We start from the raw sequence: 14,356 nt of genomic DNA on the forward strand, positions 1-14,356 counted from the left end.
TATACCAGCTATGCGGTTATATTGCAATATTGTCCTTGGAAAGTTTTGAGTTAAGTTTAATTGGAAGAGTTGCTAATATCTCGATCAAAGTGTACAGTTGTATATTAATGAACCTCAGAATAATTTTTATATAGTATATGAGGCAGCAAGCAAATCACTGCAGGAACATAGTTGCTTTGATAGGAAATTGTCAGAAACTGAAATGCATACTGCTTTTCATATAGTACAAGTTACAGCCTTCATACAAGCAACTTATTTTTACAGAATGTCATTTCAAAAATATTTCACACAAATTTGGTCCTATGAAGTTAAACTTTTTCATATAATCATTTATTTACAATTCTTTTATTTCTTAGCATTCAGATAGACGGATCCAGAATGATGAGTTATGCACCTCTACCAGCAAATAAAGATGGAGCAAAGCTGACATCATTGTATATATACCCCTGCACTGACATTAGCCTGCCAGCATTCTCCATCTCCAGATGTGGATGTGCATCTCCCTACTGGGGATTGCTTCAAGTTTTAAAAAGGAGAAAAGAAGGACATTTATTCGTCCTACTCTCCTATAGTGATACCTTATGGTCCCTCTCTGTGTCAAGAATTCCTGAGGTGATATCTTTTGATCCCTCCCTCAGATAAGTGCCTTGGTCTGGTAGCTGGTTTTCAACCTGGGTGGACTTAGCTATTTAAAAAAAAAAAAAAAAAAGATAAAAGGTAAGCGGTGCAAGAAGCCATGCACTGCAAAGGTATATGCCCTCTCCCCACACAGCTGGAGCAGACTGTACTTGGCTGGGATGGGCTGAGTTCAGGTAAGGAATAGAAAAAAAAAACCATAGTAGGAGGGGTTTTGTAGGGACTCCTCCCTCCGGTCTCCGTGCTCGGTGCGCTGATCCAACATTCATTCTTGCCTCCAGGGGAGCTTAGGGAACGTGGGCAGCCTGGCAGGTTGAGCTGCTTTTTGGCTAGGCCCCACTCTCAGGCTTTTTTTGTTCACTGTGGTGGTGTTTCTTGTGGGGGGGGGGGGGGGGGGGGGGTTTCCTGCATGTTAGGCTGCCCTCTTAAGTTGCATCAGTTTGTGCTAGTGCATCTGACCATGCGTCCAATTGTGCATCCAGTTTATACGCCTAGTTGGGCACCTAGTTGGTTAGGGCTGTCTATCTGGGCTTTTACATGAACGTACTTATCTACACACACAATCTGAGCAGCCTTGTGGGAGCTCAGTTTTTGGACACTCATCGAGGCACAGTGTTGAACACTTAAATTTTGGATGCCTAATTTTTGGGCACCTAGTTTTTTGCAGTGTGACTACAGCAAACTTCTCTCAGGAAGTCAAATCTGGTGTGAATTCCAGGGCAGTAATGGAACCAGCAGTCGCCTTTTTGGCAGATGTGGGCTGTGATTTAGTCCTCACTTCAGCCAGAGGGGTGGCTTTGGTAATAGTAGCCAGGTGTCAGTTATGGCTGAGAAATTACTCAGGCAAAGGAACCTCCAAGTCTAACCTTACAAAGTTTCTTGATTGGGAGCGAGTGGAAGAAAATTGCCAATAAGTGGGGAGAGTCCCAGGTTCCTCTGTTGCCAAAGGATAACAGACGCTGTGCTCCTTCAACATGAGAGGTCGTACTGGGGGATCCAAACGTTTTTGACCCTGCAAAGGAGCAGCCTTTCAGAAGATTCAACTTTTGGGTAGATCTCAGTCCTTTCATCCCAGGCAGTCCAGACAGGTACAGGTTTGGGTAATGGAGCCCCCCCAAGCAGGTGTGCCAATACATCCCCGGGAACAGGAGATGGGGGGGGGGGGGGGTCATCTTTTTCTCTATCAGAAATGGGTTGAACTCACATCAGACCAGTGGGTTCTGGAGGTGATACAAGATGGCTATGCGCTGGAGTTTCACAGCATTCCTCGGGATGTTTATGGTGTTTCCTTGCAACTCTCTGCAGAAGAGACAAGCATGGAGTGTACGTTGTAAAAACTCCTCAGTCTGCGGGCTGTGGGTACAGTGCCTACGTCTCAAGAAAATACAAGCCGGTACTCTATTTATGTCATTGTGCCCAAGGAGGGCTCTTTTTGCCCCATCAAGGGGACCAACCGTTAGTTGCGGGTGACTCATTTTAGTATGGAACCCTTGCACTCAGTGATAAAGGTAGTACAGTCGGGGGAGAGGCCAAGTACAATCTTCAGCCATCACAGTTACTAGAGTATCTCAGTGTTCAGTTCAACATGAAACAGGGCAGGGTGTTCGTACTAGAGCAGTGTTTATCAACAGGTGTGTTGCCAAGCACATGCAGCTATGTTGCCACACTTATGGGTCCCCCACTGACCTATCTGCTCCCCCAGCCCCAGCAAGATTAAAACTCTTCCTCCACCCAGGCTTGAAATACTGATAGCTTGGGCAAAACACGGAAGGAGAGCTGGAAGAAACACTCAGTCAGCAACACTAGCAGCATGGTCTCTTCTTCCCCCACTGCCCAGAAAAGGAAGTGGTGTGCAGCGGCCACATACACAGGAAGAAGAGACCATGCTAAGTTACAAGTGTGTGCAGCAACAGTCCTAAGGAGAAGAGCAACATGACCTGGAGCAAAAAGAGGAGCAATGTCGGACGACATGGCCGATGGGACGTTCTTGAGGCTGCGAAGGTTGGAAGAGGAGGCTGCTGCTGCTGCCATCAGTTATTATTCAGTGGGGAGAGAGAAAAGTGAGTGAGCATATGTGTGTGTATGTGTGTAAGAGAAAGCATGTTTGTGATTGAGAGCCTGTGTGGTGTATGTGAGAGAGCATGTGTGTAGGATTGAGAGCCTGTTTGTGTCTGTGTGTGACTGAAATAAACTGTTCATTTTATTAGTATGGGTTTACTGCTATTTATATTTCTTGATTTATTTTATGAGGACTGGTGATGTTTCTCTTTTTCCTTTGTTGCACTGCATACAGATCCTCTGGCTTGTTGCAGTTTCCAGTTCATTTTTGTCTACATCTTTCTATTTATGCTTTATGGTCTCTTTATTCTTTGTTATGTGAGGGTCTGCACTCTAGCCCAACAGCCTGACTTAGAATTGTTCCATCACTTATGTAAATAAACAAATGCTAAATCACGCTTATAAGTTATCATGAAGTCGACTCCTTGCCTCCCTCCCATACTCTATGGAATATAGTACTTTATCTTCGTTCTCCCTCTCTTTTTTTTCCTACTCCCAGTTAAGGCATCCTTGTTATAATGTAACTTTATGCTCCTTTTAAATTGTCTCGTTGAGTGGTTGATTTATAGTTACTGCTTAGTTCGATGTAAACCGAGTTGATTTGATTTGTATCAAGAAAGTTGGTATATAAAAGCCTTTAATACATAAATAAATAAATAAATAAATGTGACTGAGGTGAGGTATTCTGCTGGCATTTAGTTTCTGTATAGGGCTTTATAGCAGCCTGGCTTGATCCGTTTTCCTACTAGGAGGAGTACTGGTGTTTTAAGGTCTGGTGTAATATTTTCAGTGTTGCCTTTTCACTATTTGTGTGCTGGAAGTTGCTGCTGTTCTGGTATGGGAGGTTTACTATTTATGTATTTATGTTTAGAAACTACTTATCTTTCCCTTATGTCATTCTTAACAATAAAAGTAATATTGGGTCTTTCTTCTCTTTTTTTTTTTTTTTTTATTTCCACCATGGTTTATAATGAGAGGTTTGTCACACATGTGAGTGATGTCCATCAGCTGTGTCACGACGGGAAAAAGGTTGAGAAACAGTGTGCTAGAGGGCCGTATTCAGAAGCTGATGATGCAGGTGTGTCTACTTACAAACACAAATCATCAGACAGTGTGGTCCTATCTACAGGTGCTCGGATTGATGAAAGTGATACTAGAGATGGTGCCATGGGAATGTATATACATCCTGTTCACCATACTTTATCTCATCGGAGCCCACAGTCTCAGGACTATTTGATTCCGCTTCAACTACTGATAGAGGTCTGCAGGCACCTGAAGTGGTGGTTAAAAGCAGATCATCAAGTAAGGGGGTTTCCCTAAGATCACCAGACTGGCTAGTACTCATGACAGTAGCAAGGCTCCAGGGTTGGGGAGCTCACTGTCAGGAGCTGACAAAGTAAGGTGCTGGAGTGCAGAAGAGTCTCTCTGAAACATCAATTGGCTGGAAGCCCATGCAGTCCGGTTGGCATGCTTGCGGTTCGGTGACCGGTTGCAGGGTCAAGTGGTCTGGATAATGTCAGACAATGCGATGACAATGGCTTACATCAATCAACTGGGAGGAACCAAGAGCCAGCATGTGTTGCAGGAAATAGCCCAACTTATAGAATGGGTGGAAGTGCATCTTTAGGAGATCTTAGCCTTACATATTACAGGAAAAATTGTAAGAGCCAAATTTCTCAGTAGAGTTTGGATCCAGGAGAATGGGAATTGTCAAACCAGGCATTTCAGCTAATAGTGGATCGCTGGGGTCTTTCGTTTCTGGACCTACTGTGACTTCTCACAATGCAAAGGTTCCTTGCTTCTTCAATTGCAGGAAAGATCCAAAGTCCTGAGGCAACAATGTCCTCATGCTGGAGTGGCAGGAGGGCAAGCTGCAGTATGTTTTTCCCCTGTGGCCCATGTTGGGCATAATGATTCAAAAGATCAAGAGTCAGATGGGGATGGTGCTTCTTGTGGCACCAGATTGGCCCAGGAGACTGTGATATGCAGATTTATGAAGGCTCCTAGTGGACTCTCCCCTCCAGCTTCTGGTACACAGGGATCTGCTATGGCAGGGGCCTATTTTTCATGAAGAGCAGACTCTATTTTGATTTACAGTATGGCTCTTGAAAGGGTTTGGTTGCTGAAACATGGATATTCTACAGAGGTGATTGCCACCTTGTGACAAGCGAACAAGTTCTCCACTTCCTTAGACCAGGAATGGGTTTGGCAAGGGATTCCTCCTTTTCAGTTAAGATCCTGCTCATTTTGGAATTTTTGCAGGATGGATTGAGTAAAGGGTTGGCCCTTAATTCGTTAAAAGTATAGCTGGTGGCTCTTGCCTGTTTCTGAGTTCAGGTGAATGGTAGACCCTTGTTGGCTCAGCCAGATGCGGCCCGTTTCTTGAAAGGAGTGAAGCAACTTCATTCTCCCTTGCAGTTATTGGTGCCCTTGAGTCAATCTATTTTTGGATTTTTTAGCTAATCCTACTTTTCGACCGTTGCATAACCTTTCCTTGAGGTTACTGACCTTGAAAACTGTGTTATTGCACTCCTTGTCTGAGCTCAGTGGTTTCCTGTTGGCTGACTACCAGAGTGGTTGTTTGTTAATAATCAAGTTTTTGTTAGTTTGTCCACAGTTGGCTTTTGCAGAGAATATTGGCAGGCTGATGTCAGTGCAGGGGTATATATACTGTGATGTCAGCTTTGCTCCATCTGCTGGTAAAGGTGCATAACCCATTGGTTCTGGATCCACCTGTCTGTACTAAAGAAAAGAAAATTATCAGGTAAGTAGTAATTTCTCCTTATCGATGCATTTAAAGAGCATATTTTTAATTACATTTTTTTCTCTCTTTCCTTGCTATCTGCTAGGACTGGTATGAAAATGGAACGCCTCCTGTCTTTTGGCTTTCAGGCTTCTTTTTTACACAAGCCTTCTTAACTGGTGCACAACAGAACTATGCTAGGAAATATACCATTCCCATCGACCTTCTAGGCTTCGACTATGAAGTTCTGGATGACAAAGAATACAAAGCTGCCCCTGAGGATGGTAAGCAAAATGAATACTAAAGCTCATCTACAACGCTCTGAACCACTTTTTGCAATCGTCACATGGGGATGGTAACTTTCAAACAGTTGCGCCTATATGCACAAATGATATAAAGTCAGATGTAGGCACGTACATGTGCACAGTTTTATATGGGCATACCCATGTGCGTGCAAATACCAGCTCTACCATGTAAGTGGGGGAATTTTACTAGCTATACACATTGATGCAATAGCCCTTTTTCCCAGTTTGCTGCCAGTTCGCCCAGTTAATGGATTAGATTTCCTAATGCCTCCTCCCTTTCACCCTGACCCTTAAAACCCTGTTGACTTGCCTATTGAATACTTACACGCCGTCCATAGCAGAAGTAAAGTTATGCAGTAGAGGATCCCAGCGCACGCTCATGTGCATAAATACTTGCGCGCATATTTCAAAGTAACTTCCCGGAACACCCATATCCTACTCCTTTTAAAAAGTTTTTGATGTATGCATGTACCAGGAGATATGCGCATACTCGTGCACTTTTTAAAATCTGCAGGGCATGCGCTGGCCCAAGACATGCTTGTATCTCCCAGCTTTGGTACTCATAGGGCTTTTAAAATCAACCTTTAAGGGGGTAATTTTCAAAAAGATTTATGCGCTTAAAAGTAGCATGTATCATAACAATTTTCAAAAGCCATTTACCCGTGTATATCTTTACCCCTTTACGGCTTGATTCACAGGGTCGGTAACTTTAAAATGAGTGTGTGGGCACTCATATACACACGCATGTACATACACAGGAATTTGAGATCATCCGAACAAACGCGTGCATATAATTTAAAATACACCTAGCGCACGTATGTTTACTCCTAATTTTAAGCGGTTATAGGAGCAAACATTTGCTTATCTTCCTTATTTAACGTGCATAGCTAAGCAGATTTTAAAACATTCAAATGTGAAGGAAATAGCCAGTTTGCCCAGTATCTTTAGGTCATCCAGACCGCTGGTTCTTCAGCCTGCACTCCCACTTTACCCAGACCCTTCACCCAGTTGTTTCAGGCCTAAAACAAGTTTTCGTCAGACTTACACCTCATCAAGAGCAGCAGTAAATAAGTGCGAGTAACAGCCCAAAACATACTGTGGGCATGAAATTTAAAATTCATAATTACACATGTAAATGTTGGCCACTCACCAGAACACCCCCTTTTCCATGCATTGGTTGCTCATGCATGCATATATATATGCACGTAATTGGGCAATTTTTAAATACAAGTTTCTCGCACTTGGCCCAGATACTCATGTATATGGGCCTTTTAAAGCAAGCAACTTTTAAAACTCACCTCAAAGCTTTTTTTTTTAAATGACAAAAAATGGAAGAGAAGCCTTGATGATTCATACCCTTAAATTCCTTATTATGCATGTATGAATGCAGACTTTTAGGTTGGTCAGTTATATAGAAAGCAAAATTGCTTACCTGTAATAGGACAGCAGGATGTAGCCTCACATATGGGTGACATCATCGATGGAGCCCTAACACGGAAAATGTCTGTCAAAGTTTCTAGAAACGTTTGACTGGCACACTGAGCATGCCCAGCATGCCATGATACTCTCAGCCACAGGGGTCTCCCTTCAGTCTCGTTTGTAGCAATAAAAAATGCGAGCGAAAAAATAAACTAATAAAAACAAATTGGACCCAACTCCACGGGGTGGCGGGTGGGTTCCATGAGGACTACATCCTGCTGTCCTGGGATAACACCTATTACAGGTTAAGCAATTTTGCTTTATCCCAGGACAAGCAGGATGATAGTCTTCACATATGGGTGATTAGCAAGCTACATGCTGAGTCATCTTTGTTGTGGACCAACAACACACAACTTGTACAACAAGCACAACAACTGGTGTGATGTTGGAAAAAAAGAGGCAGCCTGAACTCACAGCAGGTTGGAAGTGGAAGGAGTTGGGTATTAAACTGGGAACAAGTTTTTTTAACGCAGATTGGCCATGGGCTGAATCTTGTCATCCTTCCTTGTCCAAACAGTAATGTGCTGCAAAAGTGTGAAGAGAACTCCAAGTTGCAGCTTTACAGATATCAGCAATAGGCACTGAATGATAGTGTGCTACTGATGTTGACATAGCCCTTACTGAGTGCACTTTTACTCACCCCTGGAGAGGAATACCTGCTTTTTCATAGCAGAATTCGATACAGTCTGCTAGCCAGTGCAGTCCAGGTAAAAAGCCAGCGCACATTTACAATCTAAGGTGTGCAAAACGTTCTCGTCCTGGTGAGAGAGTGGCCTTGGAAAGAAAGTAGGCAAGACTATGGATTAAGGTGAAAATCCGTTACCACATTTGGTAGGAATTTGGGGTGAGTGCGAAGGACCACTCTGTCATGCAGGAACCTTGTGTAGGATGAGTATGTGACAAGCGCTTGTAACTCACTGACTCTCTTAGCAGAAGTAATGGCTACTAGGAAAAATACTTCCCACGTAAGAAATTTTTCATCACAGGAGTGCAAAGGCTCAAACAGGGATCGCATGAGCCTTGCTAGCACTAAATTTAGGTCCCATTCAGTTAATGGTGGTCGAATGGGAGGCTTAAGGTAGAGTAAGCCTCTCATAAACCAACTCACTAGGGGTTGCGCTGTTATCGGTGCATCCCCTATTCCCTTGTGGTATGCTGCTATGGCACTTAGGTGTACCTATGCAGAGGATGTCTGGAGACCAGAATCCGAAAGGTGGCACAGGTAGTCTAATAAAGAAGGAGTGGGACAAGAGAAAGGGTCAGAACCTTTTTGTGTGCACCACTTGGTAAATCCGGTCCACTTAGAGTGGTAAGATTTACGTGTGGAAGGCTTTTGTGAAGCTATGAGAACTTTAGAGACTTGAGTTAAAAGATTAAGTTGTTTCATAATTAAGCTTTCAACATCCAAGCTGTTAGGGCAAGAGTTGGCAGGTTGGGATGACGCAACTTGCTCTGATTCTGAGTTATGAGAGTGGGTGCTGTGCCCAGGCGAATTGGTTCTCTGATCGAGAGGTCGAGCAGTATGGGAAGGCCATTATGGGGCTATGAGGATCATTGGCCCTCTGTCCTGTTGTAGCTTCACGAAAGTTTTGGATATGAGCGGAATCGGAGGATACGCATCTAGATGTCCTGTGTTCCAGGGATGAGCAAAGGTGTCTCTGGGGAACGTTTGACGACGGCCGTGGAGGGAGCAGAATCTTTCCACTTTGTGATTCAGTTTGGACGCAAAGAGGTCTATGGTTTGGCGACCCCAGCGTTGAAAGATTTTGCTCGCTATACTGGGATCCAGAGACCATTCGTGGGGATGGAAACGCTGTCTGAGATAGTCTGCCAGGACGTTTTGTATGCCTGCCAGATAACTTGCTCGGAGATGGAGTGCTCGTGAGCCCAGGCCCAAATCTGTACTGCTTCTTGACAGAGCAGATAAGAGCCCGTGCCCCCCTTGCTTGTTTATGTACCACATGGCCACTGTGTTGCCTGTCTATATCAGCACCGTCTTATTTGAGAGGCAGTCTTTGAAGGCATAAAGGGCATAACACGTCGCTCGAAGTTCTAAGAAGTTTATCTGACACTTCTTTTCGAGCGTAGTCTACGTACCTTGTGTTTGAAGGTTGCTGACGTGCGCTCCCCATCCCAAGTTGGAGGCATCCGTGGTCAAGATGACTTGCAGAGTTGATTGCTGGAATGGGAGACCAGCTTTCAAGGCAGTTTAGTTTGTCCATCAGTGTAGCAAAAGGCGTAATTGGTGGGTGACTTGAGCTGTGTACGACAGTGGTTGGAAAGCTTGGAACCATTGAGATTTCAAAGTCCATTGAGTTCTTCGCAAGGCTTACTTCGCCATAGGGGTAACATGTACTGTAGAGGCCATGTGTCTTAGTAGCACAAGAAGTTGATGGGCAGAGGCGAACTGGCAGAGGCTTATAGAGTTCGCCAAGCGTGCTAGATTGTTGGCACGGTCGTTTGGAAGAAAAGCTTTAGCCACTATGGTGTCGAGGTCTGCTCTGATGAATGTGAGGAGCTGAGAAGGCTCGATGTGGGATTTTTGATAGTTGATTAGAAAGCCCACAGAGTATAATAGTCTTATTGTGCTTTTTAAGGCAGACAGAGCTCCCTGCATGGATGGACTCCTGATTAGCCAATTGTCTAGGTAGGGAAAACCATGAATGCTGTTTTTTCTTAGATGTGCAGCAGCCACTGCTAGACATTTTGTGAATACTCGAGGTGCAGAGGCGAGTCCGAATGGCAGGACTCGATACTGGTAGTGATGTTTTCCCACAACAAATCGTAGGTACTTGCGATGTTGTGTGGAAATGTGTGTGAATAGGCACCTTGAAGATCTAGAGAACAGAGCCAATCTCCCCGTTGAAGCAAAGGAAGGATGGTTCCCACGGATACCATCAGGAACTTTTCCTTTTGAAGAAATTTGTTGAGATTGCGGAGGTCTAAGATGGGACGAAGGCCGCCTGTTTTCTTTGGAATTAGCAAATAGCGGGAATAGAACCCTTTGCCTTGTTGAGACCGGGGGACTGGTTCGATAGCCCTGGTATTCAGCAGGGTTGAGAGCTCTACTTGCAGTTGATGTGTGATGACAGTGTATGTCCAAAATGGGATGGGTGGAGAATGCGGGGGTATTGTGTGGAATTTGAGTCAGTATCCCTGATTCATCTTTGGAGATGAGACTCCACTGGTCTTTGAAATGATGGAGTCAACCTCTGTCAGGTAAGTGGGGCATGGGATTGATGGAGAGGCTTCTGTTCTCTTGCTGTTCGTCAAAAACCAGCTGCTGGTCCTGTTTGTGGAGGTGGCTGGATTTTTGCCTGCTTTGGCTGGCGTGGATGCCCTCTTTGTGGTGGGCGGTATGGGCGTCCCGAAGAAGTAGGTGGATAGTACCTTCTAGGCCTATAGAAGGGCCTCCTTGGTGTCCCTTATGGTGGGTTTGCGCACTGAGGACAGCTGATCCGATGGCAATCTGAAGAGCTGACGGAGTGTCTCGTGGTGATCTTTTAAGTTGGGAGACAGTGTCCTGAATTTTTTCTCCGAAAAGATTGTCTCCAGTACATGGGAGATCTGCCAGTCTCTCTTGGACTTCTAACCTGAGGTCCGAGTCCTTGAGCCAAGCCCACCTCCATGCACTAATTCCAGCGGCTGACAGACGGGCGGATGTTTCAAAGGAGTCATAGGCTGCCCATACTTCATGTTTGCCAGACTTGAGCCCTTTGGGAATCAGGTTATCAGCAATATCTTGTTTCCACAAGTTTCTTTGATATTGCATCATATATAGCTGGTATGCCGCAATCCTGGACACCAGCATGGATCCTTCAAAAACTTTTCTTCCCAAGCCATCTAAGAACTTCTGTTCTTTTTCTGGTGGGGCAGAAGAGTGTTGATTTTGCTACCTGGCCTTTTTCTGAGCCGATTCAACGACCACAGAATGGTATGGCAATTGTGGTTTCTGGAAACCTGGGGTAAGTTGGACCAGGTATGTTGCATCTGTTCTTCTGTTTACAGCTGGTACAGAGCAAGGATGTTCCCATAATCGATGCTGAAGTTCCAGAAGCACTTCATGAACAGGTATCGCCATCACCTCCTTTGGTGCATCTACAAATTGTAACACTTCAAGAGTTTTGTGTCTTGTATCTTCTTCAGAAAGCAATTCAAAAGGAATTGTATCTGCCATTTCCTTTATGAAGTTTGCAAAGGATAGGTCCTCAGGAGGGAACTTCCTTCTCTCTTCTGGTGGAGAAGGTTCTGATTCTAAATCTTCGGTATCAGTGTCAGTGTTTACATCCTCCCAAGGACTATAGTGAGGCTGAAAATGTGATCCAGAAGGATCCAAGTTGTCTTTTGGAAGAGGATGTTTTGTTTTAGAAGCAGACTTTGATGGTTGACTTGGAATCTGCTTTGGCATCGAAGGAGGCAGAAAAGGCATCGATGGGAAATCGAAAGGTATCGATGGCCGGCATTGCCCGATAGACCAGGTTGTGAAGGCATCGATGGATCCGGAAGTGGCATCGAAGGTAATGAAGGTGCACGGGGTTTTTGAAGACCTGATGGCTCCAGGAAGGAATCAGAGTCCCTTTCATCGTCCTCCGATGAGCCTGGAATAGGAATTGAAGGAATCATCGGAGGATGTTTAGGCATCGATGGTGTCGATGGCTGCATCGGGGGAGCCATCGGTGGCATCGGCATCGGTGCTGGAAAAGCACCGATTAAGGTGTTGATTCTATTTAGCAGAGTTTGAAAAATTGACGGTTCTGGCGTCAGTGCCAGTGATTGTACTGGTGCTGGCATTGATGGAGGCTGGAATTTTTGAAAAGCCTCGCTGATTGCCTGTTGAACCATGGAAATCACTTCTTCACTGGAGACTGGGACCACTGTCACAGGAGAAGGTAAGACTGGCACTACTGGCACTTCCACAACAGAGCGTGGTGGCAGTCTCTGACACTGATCCCGGTGGAGAGCGCCTCGGTGTCTCGGATACAGAGGAGCATGGTGGCTCTAGTACCCGGATATGCTTCAGCATTGGCTCGCTGTCCTTTGGTGCCAATGTGGATACCATTTTTCTCGATGGAATGGAGACAGAACGGTGTCGATGGCATCTCTTTTCACAATGCTCCATAGTGGATATCGATGAAGACACTATTGAAGATCCGGATGGGGCCAGTGATGGATTGTCATCGTCCTTTTTCTTTCCTTGATGTTTTTCAACAGAGGGTGATGATTTCTTCAGTGACGATGTCAAAGATGACAATGGAGTGATTCTTTTAAACAGCTCCTCCATTTTATCCAAACGGGCACAGGTAGTACATGCACGGACATGGTGGCCTGATCCCAGGCATAAAACGCAAACATCATGCGGGTCAGTTATCGACATTGTTCAGGTACAATTTGGACATTTTTTGAATCCCGAAGCCATGGTAAAAAAGGGCTGGTTAACGGTCGATGGCTTGCGGGTACCGAGTGAAAGGTGACCGGAATAGACCGAAAAACTGACTCAAAAAGTACTCACTGAACGGTATGTCGAAGGGAGACCAGAGTAGACAATTTTTTGACTGAAAAGTTATATTTTCCATGAGGAAAAACTCACAGAGCTCCTATCAGGTGAGGCTTACAGCAACGCGGAAAAAAAGCGACTGAAGGGAGACCCCTGGGGCTGAGAGTATCATGGCATGCTGGACATGCTCAGTGGGCCAGTCAAAAGTTTCTAGAAACTTTGACAGAAGTTTTCCGTGTTAGGGCTCCATCGATGATGTCACCCATATGAGAGGACTATCATCCTGCTTGTCCTGGGATACAACCTTTTTTTATTTTTATAATTATTGCTTAAGATACCATAAAAACAAGTTGATAATTGAACTGTACTAAGAGCCTGAATTAAGAAAAAAATTTTCGGCGAGCACCAGCGGAATGGGTAGAATGTAACTTTATTAAGAAAACCAAATGCTGATAGCAAAGTTGCTTACCTGTTCTCCATGGACAGTAGAACAAACTATCCACACAAGTAGGTGATGTCATTCAGCGATGCAGATGCAAAATGTATTCTTTAAGCTCAGGAAGACCAAAAAATCTTTCTGAGAATGCACAGTTCACTCACAGCTGCTGCACAAGCTTCCTCAGTCCCCTCTCTAGCTAAGTTTCAACTTCAGGGAAGGAGGGAGGAATTGTGTGACCAATTTGTCCTACTATTCTCAAACACCTGTTACAGATAAAGCTTTACTTTTTTTTTCTGTGGGCAACCAAGACAAATGCAACCAGAAAAGTGGAGACTACCAAGCTGAGAGTTGGAATATGATATTTCAGCATTTATTTTTAGTTTGAATTGCAATCTGCAAAAAAGGAAGTGGGGAAGGGGAATTGAAACCCTTAGTTAAACAAGTTTATTTATTTATTTTTTTAAGGACAGCTTAACCAAGAAAAATTTAGGACCTGATTCTTGTATTTATTTATTTGTTAGTTACATTTACAATCTGTTACATCTAGCCACACAGATCAATGGCATTAATCATCTTTCTTTATTTCTGCTACAACTGTCCAGAAATGCTTGGGGATTGCATTCCTTTCCTTTTTACTGTCGGAGGTAGAATAACCTTTAATTATTTTTGTCTGACATCACTTGCACTCATAAGAATTGCTGGAACTCTGAGAAATACAGTATCCCTCTGCCAAAGCTTTAAAGAAAATAAATTAGCATAGTATGCAGTTTAACAAATTTTTTTTTTTTTTTTTTTAATAAATGAAGTATCTCTTCAACTTTGCCTGTTATTTTTTTAAACATTATAAACTATAGCATGAGTTCTGGACAGGTAGAGCAGAAATAAAGGAAAGAAAATTATCAGGTAAATCTTAATTTTTTCTTCCTTGTCCTTCTGCTACAACTGTCCAGAAATGCTTGGGAACTACTACTTGGTGATGGCGGGGAAAGAGGGTAGGATGTGACACATGCTTTTAGAACCCCTGCACCATTTGCAGAATCTTCCTTAGCATATACACCCAATCTGCAATGTTTTACAAAACATTCATGCTTGACCATGTTGCAGCTTTACATGTGTCTTGTGGCTTCACTGCAGCAGTCTCTGCCCTAAATGCAGAATGTGCTCGTAAGGAATGCACTTTCAAAATCTCTGGTGGCTTTTAC

General features: G+C 44.0%; 1 protein-coding gene across 1 annotated transcript in view; it reads left to right on the plus strand.

Moving 5' to 3' along the window:
* DNAH7 (dynein axonemal heavy chain 7) overlaps positions 1–14,356 on the plus strand; it is a 724,465-nt gene that overhangs the window by 701,448 nt on the left and 8,661 nt on the right. The window contains 1 exon segment of the mRNA XM_029606081.1: positions 5,544–5,721. Coding sequence (XP_029461941.1) covers positions 5,544–5,721 — 178 coding nt within the window.

The sequence above is a fragment of the Rhinatrema bivittatum genome, chromosome 6 (genome assembly GCF_901001135.1).
Source record: "Rhinatrema bivittatum chromosome 6, aRhiBiv1.1, whole genome shotgun sequence".
Classification (NCBI taxonomy): domain Eukaryota; kingdom Metazoa; phylum Chordata; class Amphibia; order Gymnophiona; family Rhinatrematidae; genus Rhinatrema; species Rhinatrema bivittatum.